The sequence below is a fragment of the Procambarus clarkii genome, chromosome 58 (genome assembly GCF_040958095.1).
Source record: "Procambarus clarkii isolate CNS0578487 chromosome 58, FALCON_Pclarkii_2.0, whole genome shotgun sequence".
NCBI lineage: Eukaryota > Metazoa > Arthropoda > Malacostraca > Decapoda > Cambaridae > Procambarus > Procambarus clarkii.
In genome coordinates this window covers 10,720,316-10,743,421 of record NC_091207.1, presented here as the reverse complement: position 1 = coordinate 10,743,421, position 23,106 = coordinate 10,720,316, and the positions used below count along the sequence as shown (strand labels likewise).

The window sequence follows — 23,106 nt, the reverse complement described above, 5'->3', positions numbered from 1 at the left end:
TTCTCTGATATAGCTTGTCATATATAGGATTCTGGCTTCACAGCTAGTGCACTTTTGACAGGTCAAGACGAGGATGCAAGATTTTGTGCACCAGTTACTGGGTGATGGAAGCTGCCTCAAAGAGGATAATTTGGTGTCTACACCCTAGTTATACCTGGTGGACTAACCTGCTGTACTATAAGATAAGGAACCTCATCAATGTATGTAGCTATTACTGTAGTTTGATTGGCTGCATATATATTAATTTAATAACCCCCCCTAATGTGTAGAGGATCGATTTGTGAGATTATGAGATTATTGCAGAAATACAGTCCACTTATCATTATACAAATTGCTATCGAAGTATACAAATTAACGTAAATATAAATCCATATAAATTAAATAAATATAAATCTCACAGGTCGGTTCCCACAGGGATACCAGAGCATGGTTTATGACATTGGCCAAACACCATTTTCCATGTGTCTATATTTTCTCTAATCAAGATCGTTTACTAGCTTTTGCCTGTAGTTTTTTGGTTGCTTTTACTCCATTATGATGTTGACTTTAGATGCTGATGCTTCACTGTTCACCGAGAAGTTACCGAGGGTAACCCAGAGAGGTACTACTGCATTACCAGCTGTCACGATACAAAATGCAACAACAAAATAATGTACTACATTTTAAATGTATTCAGTTTACAGATGACTGGTTTGTAAAGACTCTGATAATGTGTCACCTTGGCTATATGGAAACAAAAATAAATTATTATACTGCATTACATACACAGAGAAATAGATTAAATCAGTTAATTTCACCTATCTGCAATTTCAAAGTATATATCGAGTATAATAACATTACTCTCAAACAAGCTGGAGTGTCGGTCCGCTTTTCAACGTTCGTCACTACTGTATTTAGCTCGACAACATTTCTACGAAATCTTGCACACTAACTTCTAATACTCTTTTTCCTCCTCTGGGATATCAATATTTTCAGGGACTCCAAACACTGTGCACAATCATCATGGGGAAAGATTAGTAAGTAACGTGAGTTATCCTGTAACGTGACAGACACTTTAAGCCTTGTTAACAAGTACATAAATCAATACCACACAAATACATTATCAGTGATACAAAATCAAAAGCCTAATTTTGTTATTACAATTTATCAAATACTGCACAGTCAATGCAAGTAATTGAACAATCATAAATGTAAAAAATACAATTGGTGATTAAGTTTACTAAATTTCTAAGGACTTGTAAACTGTAATCTTCTATAAAAATATTCATATTTAAATTCACTAATTTATTAGCACAAAGTTCCATTTGCAAGCACAAATATCAGCATATTGTATATACTGTACAATACAATACCAAACTCAATTGTTTATTTATGAAAAACAATTACTACACCGATCACAAGCATATAAGCAAGATGAAAAGAAGGGTCAAGTTAAAACTACAAGAGGTACAGTAGTTATTAATGCTGTTTAAAACGCTGGAACATACTAAACATCTCCATAACATTGCAGAGTTTCCACACACACAAGCTACCAGAGCTTAGCCAGCCTGACAAATGTATTGCTAGATGGTGTCAGAAATTAACCAGTGGGATCAATTTCTAGAAACTGACCTCGGCTGGCTAATATGGTTAATCAAGGCCTCTCAATGTAACAAAATCCTCTTTAGCTTAATATTAAGCAATTCTAACTGAATATTCCTTTCTGTAATACAGTACAGTACTATTATCCTGGCCTGCAGGTTTCTGTAATATAGTGTAACCAATATGAGGAAGTTACTCACAAGACAACACAAGTATTGAGGGAAGTTTGTTATAATACCATTAGCACCTCAGTGTGGGATACCTTATCTAATAAGGTGTTCAAGGCTCGCCCGCCTTCTTGTAGTCTCTATTACACCAGCCATGGTGGTGAAGGGCAGGCAGTACTGTACCTCAATACGTTAGGGTTTCCTTGGGATTTAGTTCAGCGTTATTTCTTTTGATAAAGCATGCTGTAATAGTACAGTATGCACTGACAAATTGCATGATATATACTGCAAGTATTCAGATATTAAAGGCAAGGAAATAGGGCACAAGAGCTAGGATCTCACTCCTCCACAGTCACCGAGAGGGAAGTACCGAAAGGTGAGCCAGCACTGCTGCCTGGAGATGGAGGAAAACCGGGCAGTGGACCTCCTACAGCAGTTACTGTAGAAGGCAGTGGATGTGCAACTGTCCACATTTAGTTTACAAGAGTAAACTAAATCAACGGAGGGTAGAAATAGCCTAAGCTACTCTATCCTTTCAAGATGTATCTAATTGTCTCAATAATTGCACTTTAACTTGAACTAAATCAATGTGATGGAAAAATGATAATAATTGAAGGTACAGTACTGGAAAATATTTTTAATGGAGAGATTGACGTATTTAGTGTGAGATGCATCTTAGTGGGAAAGGTAAATGGGTTAATAGGGAAAACTCAGAAAAAGGAAGGACTGAGACTGAAAGTTGTGTAGTTGGATACGGGTACAAAATTATAAGGGTAAAAAGAAAGGGGTGGAGATTTTTATACCAGAGGGAATAAGGAATTATGACATTGTGTGTTAATTCAAGAATATATTGGATTGTGTGTAGGATAGATGGAGTGGGAGGGAGATGTTTATTAATAAATATATTCCAATGTCTGAGGAGAATGTCATAGGAAAGAATGTGTTCCGGTATCAAGTGACTGAACATGTGGAGAAGCTACAAGATGGTAGAAAAGTTATTGTGCTGGAGGATATGGGTGCTTGGAAGAGGAATGAAGGCGTACAAGAGGTTGTTGGAGAGAGGAGTATGCAAGGTGGGAATGATAATGGGCATTTCTTACAAGATGCAACTTTACAGCTTTATTTTCATCAAATACTTTCTTTGAACATTGGTTCATAAGCAGTCTCCGTGGTGTAGTGGTAAGACACTCGCCTGGCGTTCCGCGAGCGCTATGTCATGGGTTCGTATCCTGGCCGGGGAGGATTTACTGGGCACAAATCCTTAACTGTAGCCTCTGTTTAACGCAACAGTAAAATGTGTACTTGGATGAAAAAACGATTCTTCGCGGCAGGGGATCGTATTCCAGGGACCATAGGATTAAGGACTTGCCCGAAACGCTACGCGTACTAGTGGCTGTACAAGAATGTAACAACTCTTGTATATATCTCAAAAAAAAAAAAAAAAAAAAAAATATAGACGGATAGCCGGAGAACCGAGAAAGGGATCAAATGGAGCAAAAAACCAGCATTGAATGTAATGAAGCGCCGTTTTCTGGGCGAGCCCTAGAGGCTTCCTGAAGCTATCCAGACTGATAGGTGCAATATTAGTTTGGTGTCATCAATCACGGGAGTTGACCAGACCACACACTAGAAGGTGAAGGGACGACGACGTTTCGGACCGTCCTGAACCATTCTCAAGTCGATTGAGAGAATGGGAGTCACGGGAGTTCTTGTGCTTACCGGGGACCACAAGCCAGAACCTGGTCCCCTCAGAGAGGAGCAGGAATCAACGGCCTATAAGCACTCTACATTTAGAGTATATCATACTTGCCATCGACTTTAGAAGGCACCCAGAAATATAAGCAAAAAATACAAACCCTATGCTGGTGAAAATTGCAACCTACATCTGAACAAGGCAAAATACCCACCCCCCCCCTAAGAAAACAAACAAGCAAAACATCATCTAATGGGCGCGCATACTCGTTAGTGCCCCCCCCTTCCTCCCCGAAAGGGAGGAAGGGGGAAGAGTCGGTCAAGCCCGGACAAGGTGTTGCTAACCAGTTAAAACCCAAAACTAACAAGGGGTAGAGGACAACACTGAAAACCCCTGCGATGTGTACAATCATGGGGGCCTAGCAGAGGGCCACCAAACACTACCAGTGGAACTATAGCCACACTAGGCAGACACCCACCAGGCAAATGAAAATAAAAAAAGAAAACCCCCACAAAAGTACACCGTCCCCAGAGGCAATAGGAACCGGTCGCCGCTTAGGTGGTAGGTCGCGCAACACCTTGACGCCCTAACCAGCACAATACCAGTCCCTACCCAGGGCCAAACAAGGGCCCCAAGCCCCAGCTGGCCCCAAGGGCGAGGCAATGCCGAGCAGCAAGAACCTCTACGGGAATGGTTCCCGAACGCCCCAGGGAAGATAACCCTGTCACGCAGGGGGAGTACTCACAGGACGCTTAGGAAAGGAAGCCCCTAAGCGCATGCAGCCCTGGCACTGATGAGGTACTCCTGGCCACCGCACAACACTACACACGGCAGTGAATGCCACGAAGGGCAAACACCGCCTAGGAAACTGAGGCCAGAGAAGTGTCTGTCCCGGTTGACATTAGCTTACGAACTGATGCTAGGCAACTGGCGTGGTGATGTCCGGGGCTCCCCCCTCCCCCCTCTCGGGGCGGGGAGGGCTGCACGGATGATCGACGCAGCAGTAAAGTGATGTTTGCTTGTTTCCTTGGGATTGTAGGGAGTTTCTACCTCTCTGTTCGGTTTTATGTTTTAGTTTTTTACCATGTGGGGTTTGTTTTGTTATGCCTACCTTTCTGGGCGCAAACCCCATTCGATGGCAAATAAGGAAAACCCCAACCACAAGGGGGTTTTCCAGGGCCATTGCTCCCTGAAACCTCTCTGAAGGGGCCAGGTTCTGGCTCATGGTCCCTGGTAGGTCTGAACTCCTTAGCTAATGTCCCCGTCTAATATAACATACATTAGTCCGATAAGCTCCAGGGAGCCGTAGGGGCTCCCCTCAGAAAATGGTGTAAAAACCAACACGCAAGCGTTCCCAGAGGAACAGAAGACGGGCAGAACACCCCAGAAAAACAAAGAAACGGCAACAGGAGAAGAAAACCCCTGAAAGGAGGTGTAAAACTCCCTTAAAACGCTAGCTCGCACACCCAGGCACCGGTAAACAAACCACAGCGCTGCCGGTGGCCAAGGGAATGTTGAGCTATCCGCAGTAAAAAAATGGCCACCAAACAAAAGAGCTTTGACCGACGTAATAGATCCGAAAACACGCCAGCAAATGTGGGAAGTAAGCTGACTAGAGGGATGAAAAATCCCACCCGAAAGCAGAAGACCCAGGCAGGGGCAAACAGCCCCAGAACTGCTAGCAGGCATGCCCCACAGCCCTGGGAACCCGCAACAGAGGCCCCGGGGCAGAGCCGTCCTCCATGCCCTCTGCCCTTAAAGAAAAGGAAGAGTCCAGGGTAAAAGAGCAAAGAAAGGGCCGTTGGTAAGACTCAGAAGCCTTGGCAGGAGGAACAGGCTCGAAAACCTCCGTCTCCAACCCGAACGGGGCAGCCCCCGAAACCGCCCGAGTCTCGGCACCAACTAAACCCCGCCCCAACCCTGAAAGTCGTAGATGGTCCGGAGCCGGGAACAGGGAGGGAAAGGGGTGAACAGCATCTAACCAAAACTGGGCGGCCCCAGGGCATGCAGGTGGGAAACCAACCTAGCACATTGCAGCAACCTAAACCGAGCTTGCAACGCAGATGCTGCCTGTACTCTGAACAGTAAGAACATTAGGAGAGTACTGGAGAACAAGCACAGAACACAACTCGCAAGACTCCGGGTCAAGGTGTCAGTGACCCAACAGGCAGCATGACAGAGGTAAAAGTGACAACTGTTACCCTGAGACAAGGGCACAGCAACCAACGAACCCGTACAAGACAGGTTGGAACCCGGAAGACACATCCATGGGCCCACCAAGCCCCGACAGGGTTTTCCAGGGCCCGTAGACTAACTGCTGCGGGAAGCCTGGGCAAGGTGTTGCTAACCGGTTAACACCCAAGCTAACAAGGGGTAGATGCAACACTGAAAACCCCTGCGATGTGTACAATCACAGGGGCCTAGCAGAGGGCCACCAAACACTACCAGTGGAACTATAGCCATACTAGGCAGACACCCACCATGCAAATGAAAATAAAAACAAAAGAAAAACCCCACAAAAGTACACCGTCCCCAGAGGCAATAGGAACCGGTCGCCGTGTAAGTGGTAGGTCGCGCAACACCTTGACACACTAACCAGCACAATACCAGTCCCTACCCAAGGCCAAACAAGGGCCCCAAGCTCCAGCTGGTCCCAAGAGCGAGGCAAATGCTGAGCAGCAAGAACCTCTATGGGAATGGTTCTCGAATGCCTCAAGGAAGATAACCCAGTCACACAGGGGCAGTGTTCACAGGGCACTTAGGGAAGGAAGCCCTGGTACTGATGAGGAACACCTGGCCACCACACAACACAACACACGGCAGTGAGTGCCACGAAGGCAAACACCGCCTAATAAACTGAGGCCAGAGAAGCGTCTGCCCCAGTTGACATTAGCTTATGAACTGGGGTGCTATGCAGCTGGCGCGGTGAAGTCCAGGGCCCCGTGGTTGATACCTGGTTGATGGGGTTCTGGGAGTTGTTCTACTCCCCAAGCCCAGCCCGAGGCCAGGCTTGACTTGTGAGAGTTTGGTCCACTAGGCTGTTGCTTGGAGCGGCCCGCAGGCCCACATACCCACCACAGCCCGGTTGGTCCGGTACTCCTTGGAGGAATAAATCTAGTTTCCTCTTGAAAATGTCCACGGTTGTTCCGGCAATATTTCTTATAGTCGCTGGGAGGACGTTGAACAACCACGGACCTCTGATGTTTATACAGTGTTCTCTGATTGTGCCTATGGCACCTCTGCTCTTCACTGGTTCTATTCTGCATTTTCTTCCATATCGTTCACTCCAGAACGTTGTTATTTTACTGTGTAGATTTGGTACTTGGCCCTCCAGTATCTTCCAGGTGTATATTATTTTATATCTCTCTCATCTTCTTTCTAGTGAGTACATTTGGAGGGCTTTGAGACGATCCCAATAATTTAGGTGCTTTATTGCGTCTATGCGTGCCATATATGTTCTCTGTATTCCCTCTATTTCAGCAATCTCTCCTGCTATAAAGTGGGAAGTGAGTACTGAGCAGTACTCAAGAAGGGACAACACAAGTGACTTGAAGAGTACAACCATTGTGATGGGATCCCTGGATTTGAAAGTTCTCGTAATCCATCCTATCATTTTTCTGGCTGTCGCAATATTTGCTTGGTTATGCTCCTTAAACGTTAGGTCGTCAGACATTATTATTCCCAAATCCTTTACATGCTGTTTTCCTACTATGGGTACATTTGATTGTGTTTTGTACTCTGTATTATGTTTAAGGTCCTCATTTTTGCCGTACCTGAGTACCTGGAATTTATCACTGTTAAACACCATGTTATTTTCTGATGCCCAGTCGAAAACTTTATTAATATCAGCTTGAAATTTTTCAATGTCTTCAGCCGAGGTAATTTTCATACTGATTTTTGTGTCATCTGCAAAGGATGATACGAAGCTGTGACTTGTATTTTTGTCTATATCTGCTATGAGAAAAAGGAAAAGCAGCGGTGCAAGGACTGTACCCTGAGGTACAGAGCTTTTAACTGCACTTGGACTAGATTTTATATGGTTGACCGTTACTCGCTGAGTCCTGTTTGACAGAAAACTGAATATCCAGCGTCCTACTTTACCGGTTATTCCCATTGACTTCATTTTGTGTGCTATCACGCCATGGTCACATTTATCGAAAGCCTTTGCGAAGTCCGTGTATATCACATCAGCATTTTGTTTTTCTTCTAATGCCTCAGTGACTTTGTCGTAGTGCTCAAGTAGCTGTGAGAGGCACGATCTTCCCACTCGAAATCCATGTTGGCCTGGGTTGTGAAGGTCATTGGTCTCCATGAAGTTGGTGACCTGACTCCTAATCACACTCTCAAATACTTTTATGATGTGCGATGTTAGTGTAACTGGTCTATAATTCTTTGCCAATGCTTTGCTCCCTCCCTTGTGTAGAGGGGCTATGTCTGCTACTTTAAGTGCATCTGGTATCTTCCCCGTGTCCAAGTTCTTCCTCCACACTATACTGAGTGCCTGTGCTACCGGCACTTTGCATTTCTTTATAAATATTGAATTCCATGAGTCTGGACCTGGGGCCGAGTGAATGGGCATGTTTTCAATTTCTCTTTCAAAATTTAGTGCGCTCGTGTTGATATCAGTTATATTTACAGGGGTTTGAATATCCCGCATAAAGAAATTGCCTGGATCTTCCACTTTCATGTTGTTTATTGGAGTGCTAAACATGTCCTCATACTGCTTTTTTTAGGATTTCACTAATTTCTTTGTCATCCTCCGTGTATGAACCTTCACTTGTACGAATAGGTCCAATACTGGCAGTGGTTTTTGCTTTTGATTTCGCATATGTGAAGAAGTATTTTGGATTTCTCTTTATTTCCTGAATTGCTTTCTGTTCTAACTGCCTTTCTTCAGTTTCATATGAGTGTTTCAATTTCCGCTCGATTTCTTCAATCTCCCTATTTAAATTATTCCTTCTTTGACGGGAAATTCGTGTCTGCATAAGCAGTTCCGTTATTTTTTTCCTGCGTTTATAGTGTCGTCTGCGTTCTCTTTCTACGTTAGATCTCTTTCTGGCTTTCCTCAAAGGAACATGTTTCAGACAGACTTGATGCGCTTCCGAAGTCAGTTTTTCTATTCCTTCTGTAGGACTTGTATTACTTAGAACAGTTTCCCATGGAATGTTTGTAAGTTCCCTATTTATTATCTCCCAGTCTATCCTTTTATTATTAAAATTGAATTTACTGAATAGCCCCTCTCGCTTTATCAACGTTTTAGGTCTATTCTGAGTATTGATGGTCGTTTGCACTTCAATGAGCTTGTGATCTGAGTATGTGGTATCTGATATCGTAATGTCTCTGATAATGTCTTCATTGTTCTTAAAGACCAGATCTAGAATATTTTCATTTCTCGTTGGCTCCGATATCTGCTGATTGAGTGAAAATTTGTCACAGAATCTAAGTAGTTCTCTAATCTGTGGTTGGTTAGGTCCCGATAGATTTCCTGGTATAATATTATTGTTTGCTATTTTCCACCTGAGACTAGGCAAGTTGAAGTCACCTAGGAAGATAATATCAGGTATCGGGTTCTCCAAATTATCAAGGCTATTCTCTATTTTGTTTATCTGTTCTGTGAATTCCTCAGCCGTTGCATCTGGCGGTTTGTATATTAGAATAATCACTAAATTTATTTTCTCTATTTTTAATCCCAGTACCTCTACCACCTCATTTGTAACGTTTGTAACTCCCCCTCTCGGAAAGGGGAGGGCTGCGCGGGCGAATGGCGCAGCAGTAGTATGTTACGTTTGCTTTGTTTCCTTGGGATTGTTAGGAGTTCTACCTATCTGTTCAGTTTTTGTTGTTAGTTTCTTACCATGTGGGGATTGTTTTGTTACGCCTACCTTTCTGGGTGTCTAACCCCAGTTGATGGCAGATAAGGAAAACTCCCAACCACAGGGGGGGGGGGTTCCAGGGCCATTGCTCCCTGCAACCTCTCTGAAGGGGCCAAGTTCTGGCTCATGGTCCCTGGTAGGTCTGAACTCCATAGCTAATGTCCCAGTCTAAAATATAACATACGTTAGCCCGATAAACTCCAGGGAGCCGTAGGGGCTCCCCTCAGAAAAAAGTAGGTGAAAATTCCCCCCAACAGAAATTAGTGGATCATTACACTCAATAGCTTAAGATTATTTTTGTTTTCTTATGAACCCTGCAAAACATCAAATGATTATGCAAAAGAAAGATTCAAACCGAAACAAGTAAAACTAGCAAGAATCTCAAGATACAAGTATTAGACTGAATTTTATTGGGTATTTTGAGAATGGATAACAACAGACTTATGAAGAAAGCATATTAGTGAGATGAGAAGAGAGATGGTGGGTGGGAGGAGACTGAAATGTCCATACAAGACCAAAGAGGAAATAGGGTTCTGGTATGACAATATCAAGGAGTGAACAGGCTACGCGAAGGTTGAGAATGCTATAAGACTGGACATTTGCAATTTTCTTTCTCAACAAAACTGTTACAGCTGTATGTGGATTTTTATTTATACTTCTCGACATGCAAAGCAACCGGGTAAGAACAAGACACTCCAGCAATAAAAGCACCAACAAAGGGTAAGGCTAACTAGCATAGCACAGGTAAAGAAATTTAAACAAATATAAAAATCCACGAAAAACATCAAGACCACACGAGGGTGTCAGGGCGGCCACGGACACTCACCAACTCTAAATAATTGTATACACAAGAGTGTAATCTGTAGACTAATTGCCCAGATATAACATCACAAGCTACCTTTAGTTTTTATCAAAGACAAAGTAAATGTTATTTATTTGTAATAAACTTTCCAAAAGTGAGATGATAACGAGCACAGACAAAATGAATTTTCAAAAGATGTACAAGTGACTAATTGGCACAAAAAGTTTTAAAAGCTAGCAAATAACAAAGAGCAATACTGGTTATCTTGAGGTTATCTTGAGATGATTTCGGGGCTTTAGTGTCCCCGCGGCCCGGTCCTCGACCAGGCCTCCACCCCCAGGAAGCAGCCCGTGACAGCTGACTAACACCCAGGTACCTATTTACTGCTAGGTAACAGGGGCATTCAGGGTGAAAGAAACTTTGCCCATTTGTTTCTGCCTCGTGCGGGAATCGAACCCGCGCCACAGAATTACGAGTCCTGCGCGCTATCCACCAGGCTACGAGGCCCCCGTACTGGAGCACAATTGTCCCACAGTTCAGTAACTCGGGAATACTATGCAGACCAAAATATTGGTTGTAATCCAAGAGTCAGAGAGAAGAACATGCTGACAGCACAACCGTTTGCAGTATTTTGAGGGACAAGAATTTACTGTAAAATAATTGCTTATATCATGTTCTGTTTCCTACATATGTGTGAACAATATACAGATACTCCTTTTCTTGAGAAATGTTTCACACCAGGACTGATTTATACTCAACTTGTAGGGAGACCAATCTTTTCATTCAAAGCACTTACTAACCCATTATCCTGCTTTACTGTTATGTATACTGTAGCTTGATCAAGCAAAGAGCAAACCTTTAACCTACTCGGGTATAATCTCAATGCATCAAAGTGAATAGATGTTTCAGACAACTTCTTACCTGCCTTGTAACTTGGTAAAAGAAAGCCAACGTATGATGCCTCCACCTTATACTGCCACCAATACAGTACAACCATATTTATTTTTTGTCGTCGTCACTCCTCCAGGGCCTTTCCTACATGATCCCGTTACCTCAACTTCCTTCCCTCGACCATCCACCAAGCTTTTGATTCAGCATGCTTAAGGCGAGCAGGGGGACAGTCTCACCTCCTTCCCCCCCTCCCTGTACACCAACACCACTCCTCCCTCCTCACCGTCTCTCATACGCCACCAAGAGTCCCCAGTAAAGGTTAAGTGCAGTTAAATGTTCACTTATTTTATTTATGATTTACATTTATACCTGATTATTTTGTGTATGAATAATATGAGCAGTATTCTGTATCAAATGTATTTTTAAGTTAATATATTTGGGGGTGTGGAACGAATTAATTCAATTTACATTATTTCTTATGGGAAAATTTGTTTTGACTGACAAATTTTTGGACGACGACGTGTCTCTGGGAACGGATTACAATCGTGAACAAAGGTACCAATGTACTGTGTAAAGTGTTTATGTAGAAAACAGCAAAATATGCATAGACATTATTTTTAGATAATGTTTCACTTGCAAACAGTACAGAGTCATGCAGGGCCAGCTTTAAGCCAATTAGATCAATTGCTCCCAATTGGGCCTTGTGCTAGGATTAATCTACTCTAGTTGTGTCAAGTAGAACCACCTTCTAACTTGGCCAAACCTGTAAAGACTTGTCATAAACCAATGCAAACAAGCAAGCTAATGATTGTCTGATAAATTCCTTATGACAATACAGATATGAGTGACATTAGATACAGTAAGCTGTTCACTTATATTTTGATTTTTCTAAAAAATTAAATTATAATTTCTCATAAATCATCCCCTGCAGCCCTGTCCCTGACCAAGCCTCCTGGCTCCTGATCTGGGCAACCAAACAGTCCCAACTGGGCCCCACAGCCACGGCCAGCCCTGGTCAACCAAGATATGGAAACCTTGCTGGGACATCAGACAGAGCAAGTTGTGAGACGTTATGATCGCATGCATCATCCACAAGAAGACAATGCAGATGAACGATAGATTTTATAGGCAGCACAAGGCGGAGAAATGGGACGTGGAAGCCAGGTATCTTTCTTTACCTATAACAGCTGCACCACTCTGAAGCAGACATTACTTACTCAGCTAAGAGAAACTAAGAGAACATGCACAAGTAGTAAAAAACAGAGGTCAACATAAACACGATGATGCAAGTATATAAGAGAAATACAAAAATTGGATAAAGAATATAATTTACTGGAAGACTCTAGAGTAGTGGAAGCTTTAGAAGAACACAAACTGGTACAAAGTGGCCACACAACCAATGGAAAAAATGGCACCCTCTTCAGTTTGTCACAGTAATGCATCACTGGGCTCCCGAAGCCACTCATCTCGTGTGCAGAGTTTATACAAGAATAAGCAACTGCCTATCTTTACTTGGAAAAACACAACTGTATATTGTATGTATATATATACAGTATATATACACACACACACATTTATAGAATAATGTATGTATATCTGAGTGTACATGTCACACCTAATAGCCTGAGTTGCCTAACAAACTGGATTTCATAAACAATTTTGCTCAAAGATTTAAATTGGCTAAGATATATTTAATTTAATGACAAGACAATTTTGTTATGATATGAACTAAAAGTAACTTAGCAACCTGACTGCCTAAATATGGCAAATATTTCTCATTACAGCCAACAAGTGAAATTAGGCCTAAGTTAGTAATTCATGCAATGTTAATATTAAGGAAAACTAATTAGAAAAGAAATATTTCAAAATACAGTAGACAAAATTGCTTGGATATTAGGTACAATTGATATATTACATAAAACTGACAAATAACAGTTAAATGTGTATCATCATCATCAAGCCACTGATGCAGCACATAATATGATCACAGCCTAAACAGAATATAATCTTTACAGGCACAATAGATCTATCTAGCCTACAAGTTGTAAATGCCTCCTACACACAAGGAATCTGCATCAGAGAAAGGAGGCAGCCTACATCTAGCATACAGCCCATACAAAGCCTCAGAAATGTTGGTTGCTAACCTTGGTTGCTGCCTGCACTCTTTGTTGGTTTGTCCATGTCTGATCCATAAATATCTTCTTCTGAAACACCGAGAAAATAATACGTCTGTCAATACCGGCAACCCGGAAATAAATCTCCTCTTGGAAGTGATGAAATCTGGTACCAATTTACCACCATGAATCATAATATGGATGAAAGGGCTAGCAAAACAGTCTTGAGGAGTGAGACATGTTAGAGGCGAATGAAGCTCTCAAGGGCTAAGCGGCAAAGCTCAAAATCTTGACACCCGTATCCTTTCAAATAATGAGACTGGGAAAAGCTATGATTAATACTGAAGCATAATGGCAAAATGAGGATTTCATCAGCTACAAACCTTGCACACAACAGTGTAATGCTTCAACACTCACTATATACCTAAGACTATTTCCTGGCTTAACTATTTCAGATTTTCCTTCAATACATTCAACACAAAAATCAAATAACTAATCATATATAAATAAAAACATCTGTACTAATTATTTAATTCAGTAACAATAGGCCAATACATCTCTGGCAGCCTCGGTAAAAGTGAATCCTCTTGACGTCCTCGACGTTAATACGAACGAGTCAACTCGTCAAATTCGGTAAGCTGTGCCTTCTCCTAATGTCAAGCTTATTAAAATGAAACTTCTTGAAAGAGCAAGTAATAACATTTAAGTGGGTTTCTTAGAACTAATTCCAACTAGTCAATGAATGATCCTGTGCCACTTTCTTCACGAACAACCAAAAATTATTATTTGTATATACAGTATTAATATATATACACACACACACTAACAATAAAAAACATGGGTACATATTATGAATTATATACAACGGCTGTACATATTATTCCATTAAGAATATAACTTACCATGAACGAAAAGGATGACTGGATACTATGTTATCAAATTTAAGGACAGATTGTTAAGCAAGTTTTGCCACTGGTTTAAATGAAGAAATTAACTATAATTTACCAAAAATTACTACTCTATGTTTAATATATGATTTTGTTTTTTTGGAAGGATATTACATTATACCAGATGCTTACACAACAAAATAATGAGCAATATTCATATTACTAATTTAAACAATCATTTTGTATTAATTATATTAAGCTGATATACACTATGATTTTAAAATATACAGTATGTGCATTCATGAAGAATAATTTTGGCTATTTAAATATTTCACAATTGTTTCAATGACATTACCTAAGCTAGTGAACAATACAGACTCAAGGCGATGAGTCACAATAACGTGGCTAAAGTATGTTGACCAGACCACACACTAGAAGGTGAAGGGACGACGACGTTTCGGTCCGTCTTGGACCATTCTCAAGTCGATTTGCGGAATCGCCATTTTTGGAATCAACTTGAGAATGGTCCAGGACAGACCGAAACGTCGTCGTCCCTTCACCTTCTAGTGGGTGGTCTGGTCAAAAATACACCCAGGTTAGATATCCCGCCCGAACCCCATAGAGTACACTCAAAAATAGTCAAAACACACAAGAAGCTTAAAAATGTAACAAGTGTTGCTAGAAATGTAGGTTCAACACGTTAACTTTTCTAGACGTGATGTAGCAACTCACAGGACCATCCACGATTACCCAATCAATCGCAGCACTCTACAATACTTGCAATATTACTAACTTTTGAATGTTACAATAAGATTACCAAAAAAATACAAAAAAAAACACATACCCATTACCAAAGAAAAATCTGTACTATTGTATTCAGTTGACTTAACCAATCTAAAATATGCCAAACCATGAATAATTTTCTTGTAGTCAAATGTATCTAACCTTGGCTGCTGCTGCTCTCTGTTGATTGGTCCAGCTCTGCTCCATGAAAACCTTCTTCTGGAAAACCAAGAGAAACACACGTCCATCACACGGCCAGGCCACCCTATAATGCTACACAATTCCCTCTCAATACTCTCCCTCGTTGTGATCACGGTGCTCAAACCCGCATCTTCCTCACTGACAAGTCCACTTCTCCGGAACCCTTCATAGTCCATCACACCAAAATTTGGGAACAAACTATTTATGACTTGATACAAGAAGAAACTATAGCAAAATTAACTGAACTACCCAGAACATTGGACTTTTATAATTATTTTTAAAGCACCTTATTTTTAGACTATATAAATACTGTATTATACTCAACATTATTGCTTATAAAACCACTTAGGAGTACAGTATATTCTCTTTAATTGGCAAGTCATTTAATGTATTTCAATACACAGACTTAATATCTTGGCTAAACAAATTTGCTAAACTTAGCCTAGGATTATTCAAGCACCGGGAGCTACCTATATGTTGAATGGATAAATATTTACAGGATATATTTTCACACAATTCCCTTTACATAAATAGTAAATGTAAATTCCCTTTACATACACACTCTCTACAGTGTATCAAGTCTAAAAATTAAGTTCATCTTACATCACGGTACTAAAAAAATCTAAATTTCTAAAACTATTTACTGAATTTTGACACCTATATAACATAACAATATACGGTACAGAACTTAATTCTGTCAATCATGAGTCCTTCATCAAGGACTCCCAGCGAGCAATATTTGCCAGTTAATTGAACCACATAACTATTTGTCACATACTTAAAACTGGACTCAAATATTTTTTCTTGAATTTCCTATTAATAAGCCTGTTAGGCTTATCAAGATCCCCCAAAGCCAACTACTGACCTTTCTTAGGATGCCACCAACAACAGTTGTGTAACTCACAGGTACCTATTTACTACTTTGTCAACAGAAGCATCAGGTGAAGGGAAACACAGCCAAGCATCTCTCTCGTGCTACGTAAATAAAACCCGAAAGCTTACAGGTATGGACCGAATGCACTGACCACTGTGCATCAGACAATTTACAAAAATAGTATATATTCAAAAATAAAGTATAGAATGTAATGAGATGCACTCTCTGGTGATATGCTCTGTAGTTCCATAAATTATAGTCCTGGGGGCTGCCAGGCCTTAGGAATTACCAAGGAATAATGTCAAGGAATTACACCAGACTTCCGAGACACAAGATGGGCACGTATGGCAAGCTAAGTTGACCAGACCACACACTAGAAGGTGAAGGGATGACAACATTTCGGTCCGTCCTGGACCATTTTCAATCGACTTGAGAATGGTCCAGGACGGACCGAAATGTCGTCGTGCCTTCACCTTTTAGTGTGTGGTCTGGTCAACATAATTTAGCCACTTTATTGTGACTTATCGCCTGCATATGGCAAGCTAACACCCACCCTTATGCTACTGCAACAGTGTAAAGTGACCCCAAAATAAGGATGAACAAATATAGCATGCTTCAAAGCACAATTCTAGCCAATTAGGTGCATTACTGTATAAGTGTTCAATTTACAATATGAATGATGCACAACCTCAAGGCACAGCCACTGGTCTGAATCCACGAACGGAGTTTCGGAGGAAAGAGCCGGGATCAAGGTACATAAATGAACAAATCCACAAGGGTCGTGACGAGGATTCGAACCTGCGTCCGAGAGCATCCCAGGCGCTGCCTTAATCGACTGAGCTACGACATGGTCGTAGCTCAGTCTACAGAGCCATGTCGTAGTTCTGAGCTACAACATGGCTCTGAAAATAATTTGATTTTTCAAATTATTTAGAAAATACTGTGTGTATGTTTCCGTTGTCAGCGGTAAACCATGTTATATTGTCAGCTAATCTTTGGTTCAAAAGTTATGACCTGCCAACAATAATATTAATTAACCCTTTAACTGCGCAACGCGCCTGCAGGCCCCCGTCCGGGGTGCGTTAGGCGCCTCCGAGTATTTGTATTTTTCACGTTCCATTCAAAAGTCCCGCGGCTACATGGAGTTCACATCGGTTTCCTCAGGGCTTTTGTAAACAGACGCCATCTTTAAAAAAAATCATGGTCCACATTCCCGGGTGTGAGAGCCTCAGTAGTGAGTGAGCAACCAAGGTCGGCGCACGCAGCATGAGCTCACAGCACTGCTGTTCATCTTGTGACCACAGCATCGCATAATAATGTCAAAATATATATATAACTTGTATTATTTAGCCATCATAGTATTACAGAAGAGCCTGAGTGTGATAATGACTCTGTACAATGTTCAAATATTATTGATTCAATGCTGTTCACGATGTTCACAGCGCTAGCCACAGCACCACAGAATTATTTCGTCCATCTAGGAATCTTCAAACGACTTCTTAGGTTCCTTTAAAAATAAACTTGTGGTCAATTATGTATTTACAGGATTTAGTTACCAGTATTGTGATAACAGCAGGACTGTGGTGATAATAAACACTGTTCGTAGTATTGTGGGAGGAGTAATTGTGGTGAGGGAGAGAATCGAGGTAGCCTCACTGTGTGGCAGCCACTCTTGCTTTGCTCATCATACTAGCTTCGTGGTTCGCTATGGGGAACACATGTACATGGGTATATACAGTGTGTGGTGTGTATATATAGTGTAGTAACAGCAACAGGAGTACTGTATGTTGGGAGGAACTATTTTGTTGAGGCAGGTGACGTAATCGTAGCGTCATCTGCTGGCTGCTGTGTGATTTCTCATGCAGTGTATGATGGCCGCTGTAAAGTTTGGACACAATACCGGCTTACTTGCATAGTTCTGGTGAATAAAATATGTAGATAGGTATACATAACGTGTGTAGATAGTGTTAAATTAGTGTTTTTTTGACACTTTAAAAACAGAAAATAATTTTTTCCAGAGATTTTATTTCCTGCGCACTGGGGGGTGTCATATTTGGAGGTCGCGCAGTTAAGGGGTTACAGCATCCATTTTAACTGGCTACTTCTACATAAAACTTCAGTTTATTAATGGCAACCGAGCGAGTCATGTGACAGCTGCAGTCCTTTCCAAAACCAGAAATCCTTTATCATCCCCTAGTGTCTAATTCTGCCCGAAATGCTGCGCGTACTAGTGGCTTTACAAGAATGTAATTACTGTGTATCCTCACAATCCCAATATACCTTCTTGTATATATATATATATATATATATATATATATATATATATATATATATATATATATATATATATATATATATATATATATATAAATAAATAAATTTAATCTCTTCTTCAAGGATCATTCACATTTTATTTGAAAAATTACTTTCTTTCCATACCATAATATTTTAATTAATACTTAAATTCCTCTTCATTTTAATTGTGTATATCCAAACTATCTATCTGTAGTTCACAATTCCTTTATGAATAACTCTTATTGGCAGCTTAGAATTACTCCCTCATTTCTTGGATCTACTTGAGGTTATCTTGAGATGATTTCAGGGCTTTAGTGTCCCCGCGGCCCGGTCCTCGACCAGGCCTCCACCCCCAGGAAGCAGCCTGTGACAGCTGACTAACACCCAGGTACCTATTTCACTGCTAGGTAACAGGGGCATAGGGTGAAAGAAACTCTGCCCATTGTTTCCTGCCGGCGCCCGGGATCGAACTCGGGACCATAGGATCACAAGTCCAGCGTGCTGTCCGCTTGGCCGACCGGCTCCTTTTACTCATTCACATCTCTCAACTGTCTAGTCTTGCTACAGGTATACAAACTCTAAACACTACCATCTACATCTATACATCTTCTCAATTCTCAATGTTATGAGAAAAATTGCTTTCCTTAACTACACCGTAGTATTAACATTCTGTTATCAATGTAAACAAACTACCGTATACTGTTGCTAGAACTGCTGACTCCATAATGTAATAGTCTATGACTGTCATCCTTAAGTATCACCTTTTTTCACATTCATTTCTTAATTTTCCTTGAACGTTCTTATTTTGTTAGTTTACTTCTCCTTTAGTATCAAGTGTTTCTCCTTTAGTATCAAGTGTTTCTCCTTTAGTATGAAGTGTTTTAATCCCTCACACCTTTGGTTAAATTTGTTGTACATTTTTTTTAACGTTTTGCCTGAAATACTTTGCATAATAGTGACTTCATTAGTACGTGTAACTCCTGTCCCGACAACTGTACATTACTCTTATGCTCTTTGTTATCTTGAGGTTATCTTGAGATGATTTCGGGGCTTTTAGTGTCCCCGCGGCCCGGTCCTCGACCAGGCCTCCACCCCCAGGAAGCAGCCCGTGACAGCTGACTAACACCCAGGTACCTATTTACTGCTAGGTAACAGGGGCATTCAGGGTGAAAGAAACTTTGCCCATTTGTTTCTGCCTCGTGCGGGAATCGAACCCGCGCCACAGAATTACGAGTCCTGCGCGCTATCCACCAGGCTACGAGGCCCTTGTACACACATTCTTTTGACAAAATTATTATTACTGTATTATTATTATATAGAGCCTTGTGCCTACGGGTGCACCACTTCAGTTGTTGGCCTCAGTAGAATGTTGTGTAGCCTTCATAACATTGTTATACAGGGTATCTCTGCCCTCAATCACATCTCTTCAAATTTATTACAGTACAACAAATCTATTACTACACATTTTAACCAAATTGCAAAACAATTCTTGCCTCTAAAGCTGCATTAATATATGCCAAGAGAGTATATTAAATCCCCATGAAGTCATTTAACTATGAGGTCATTCTATATATAAAACTAGAATTCTAATGACTTTCACCAAAGAAATTCACACTTATGCACAAGCAAGCAGTTGCAATTGCTCAATTCTGCACAAAGCATTCCATGATTCAACTATATGAAGTCAACATATTGTTTTCCTTCAACTTACCTTATTATCAGACTTGTCATCCTGCTCCTCATCCGACAGAAAGTCACGCTTTGGGTACGGAATAGGGCCCCCTGCAAAGACACTAAAACACATTTATTAGTCAGTCTAGAATTTAATTTTGCATCAAAATATATTTGCAACTAAAGTTGTTACTGTAATTCAGTTCTTACATAGACTGATAGGAGAGAAATATTTGAGAGCCTGTTTGATATGTTAGCACCAAGAAAGGACTAACCCTTAACCCCTATACTGCGCACCTATTTTTAGCAAAAACTTCATAGTGCAATTGTTAAGGACATATTTTTGTTGTTTTTTATAAATGTTCAGGTAAAGTTACCGTCAAAATGTTTGCAAACTCAACTATTTTCATTTTAAAACACAAAGAGTGATGAAAACATTAAAAAAACATTAAAATATAGCCTAATTTTAAAAAATCGGACAACTCTCAAAACAGCATTTGTCGTTCGGCACAGTGCAATGGTTAAAGGGTGCAATACATTAATAGCAGGAGTGAGTAACTATTGCAGGACGGCGTACCACAGCTATGAATGGTTGGGAGTACAGCGAACATTTAAAAGTCCCGCAGCTACACGAGGTTCCCATCAGCTTCCTCAGGGCTCTTGTAAACAGACACCATTTAAAAAACAAAAAAACATGGGTAATGTTCCCAGGTGTGAGAGTCTCAGTACTGACTGAGCCACCAAGGCTGGTGCACGCAGCATGAGCTAACAGCATTGCTGTTCAGTTTGTGACCACAGCATCGCCTAAAAATGTAAAATATATATGTAACTGGTATTATTTAGTGATGATAGTATTACAGAAGACCCCTGACTGTGATATAAATGATCAGGATTCTGATAATAGCAGGATTGTTGTGATAATGAGTGCTGTGCTGTATGGTGGGAGGAGTAATGCTGAGGATAGCGTCGTCTGCTGACTCTGTGTAATTACCTAAGTGTAGTTACAGGATGAGAGCTAAGCTCGTGGTGTCCCGTCTTCCCAGCACTCTTTGTCATATAACGCTTTGAAACTACTGACGGTCTTGGCCTCCACCACCTTCTCACCTAACTTGTTCCAACCGTCTACCACTCTGTTTGCGAAAGTGAATTTTCTTATATCTCTTCAGCATCTTTGTTTAGTTAGTTTATATCTATGACCTCTTGTTCTCGAAGTTCCAGGCCTCAGGAAATCTTCCCTATCAATTTTATCAATTCCTGTTACTATTTTGTATGTAGTGATCATATCACCTCTTTTTCTTCTGTCTTCTAGTTTTGGCATATATATAATGCCTCTAACCTCTCCTCGTAGCTCTTACCCTTCAGTTCTGGGAGCCACTTAGTAGCATGTCTTTGCACCTTTTCCAGTTTGTTGATGTGCTTCTTAAGATATGGGCACCACACAACCGCTGCATATTCTAGCTTTGGCCTAACAAAAGTCGTGAATAATTTCTTTAGTATTTCCCCAACCAACCATATATTTAAAAGCAATTCTAAAGTTGGAAAGTGTAGCATAGGCTCCTCGCACAACGTTCTTTATGTAGTCCTCAGGTGATAGTTTACTATCTAGAACCGCCCCTAGATCTCTTTCATAATCAGAATTCTTTAAAGATTTCTCACATAATATATAGGTTGTGTGGGGTCTATGTTCTCCTATTCCACATTCCATAACATGGCATTTATTAACATTAAATTCCATTTCCCAAGTGGTGCTCCATATACTTTTTTGTCCAGGTCATCTTGAAGGGCATGACAATCATCTAAGTTTCTTATCCTTCCTATTATCTTAGCATCATCAGCAAACATGTTCATATAATTCTGTATACCAATTGGTAGATCATTTATGTAGACAATGAATATCACTGGTGCAAGAACTGAACCCTGTGGTACTCCACTTGTGACATTTCTCCAGTCCGATACATTGCCTCTGATCACTGCCCTCATTTTTCTATCAGTCAGGAAATTTTTCATCCATGTTAGAAGCTTACCTGTCACCCCTCCAATATTTTCCAGTTTCCAGAACAACCTCTTATGTGGAACTTTGTCAAAAACCTTTTTTAGGTCCAGATAGATGCAGTTAACCCAACCATCTCTTTCCGGTAATATCTCTTTGGCTCGATCATAGAAACTGAGTAAATTCGATACAGAGGATCTTCCAGATCGAAAACCATACTGTCTGTTTGATATTATATCATTTCTCTCCAGGTGTTCTACCCATTTAGTTTTTATTATTTTTTCCAATATTTTGACTATTACACTTGTCAATGATACAGGACTATAATTGAGGGGGTCTTCCCTGCTGCCACTTTTGTAGATTGGAATTATGTTAGCCTTTTTCCACACATCTGCACCAACTCCTGTACACAGGGATGTCTGAAAATTCAGCTGAAGTGGAATACTGAGCTCAGGTGCACATTCTCTCAGAACCCATGGTGAAACTTCCTCTGGGCCAACTGCTTTGTTCTTACTTAGCTCCAGGAGCATTTATTTCACTTCGTCTCTAGACACCTCTATGTGCTCTATGCTGTTCTCTGGAATTTTTATTGTGTCTGGTTCTCTGAAGACCTCATTTTGTACAAACGCACTTTGGAAGTTTTCGTTTAATGTTTCACACATTTCCTTTTCATTTTCCGTGTATCTGTCCCCCATTTTCAACCTCTTGAATATTATCCTTTACCTGCAGCTTGCTTTTAATGAATTTATAGAAAAGTCCTGGATCTGATTTACATTTGTCTGCTATACCATTCACAAGCTTCCTCTCTGCCTCTCTCCTTACTGACATGTAGTTGTTTCTCGCATCTTTGTATCGCTGGTATGTTTGGAGGTTTCTTTCTATAATGATTTCATGCTTCTGTCTTTTGATCTCTGGCCCTCTCGCAATTTCTGTTGAACCAATCCTGTTTCCCAGGTCTGCATGTCTGTTTTGGTATGAATGTTTGTGTGCCTCCATCATATATTTTGCAAAATTTGGCATACCATCTCATTTACTTCCTTGCCTAGCAACAAGTCTCTCCAATTATAGCCAAGAAAAAAATTCTAAGTTCCCCATAGTGTCCTCTCTTAAAATCGAGTTTAACTGTTTCACTGTCCCCATTCTCTACTAGATTATATCTCATAGCATATTTAATGTCCAAGAGGACGTAGTCACTCTTTCCCAAGGGAGGAAGGTACTGGATGTCAAATACCTCTTTTTCTTTCCTGGTGAATACTAGATCCAGTACTGACGGAACATCCCCTT

The 23,106-nt window shown here is 40.8% G+C and overlaps 1 protein-coding gene across 4 annotated transcripts in view; it reads right to left on the bottom strand.

The window, feature by feature from the left end:
• The window catches only part of Cdk8 (cyclin-dependent kinase 8), an 83,178-nt gene that overhangs the window by 17,202 nt on the left and 42,870 nt on the right, over positions 1-23,106 (bottom strand). For 2 of the 4 annotated variants that reach the window (XM_045758188.2, XM_069306543.1), the window contains exons 10-12: positions 19,873-19,954; positions 14,954-15,010; positions 13,152-13,211 (exon numbers count right to left, since the gene is read on the bottom strand). In XM_045758188.2, coding sequence (XP_045614144.1) covers positions 13,152-13,211; positions 14,954-15,010; positions 19,873-19,954 — 199 coding nt within the window. The remainder of the gene's footprint in view (positions 1-13,151; positions 13,212-14,953; positions 15,011-19,872; positions 19,955-23,106) is intronic. The other 2 variants (XM_069306544.1, XM_069306545.1) reach the window with 2 other exon arrangements.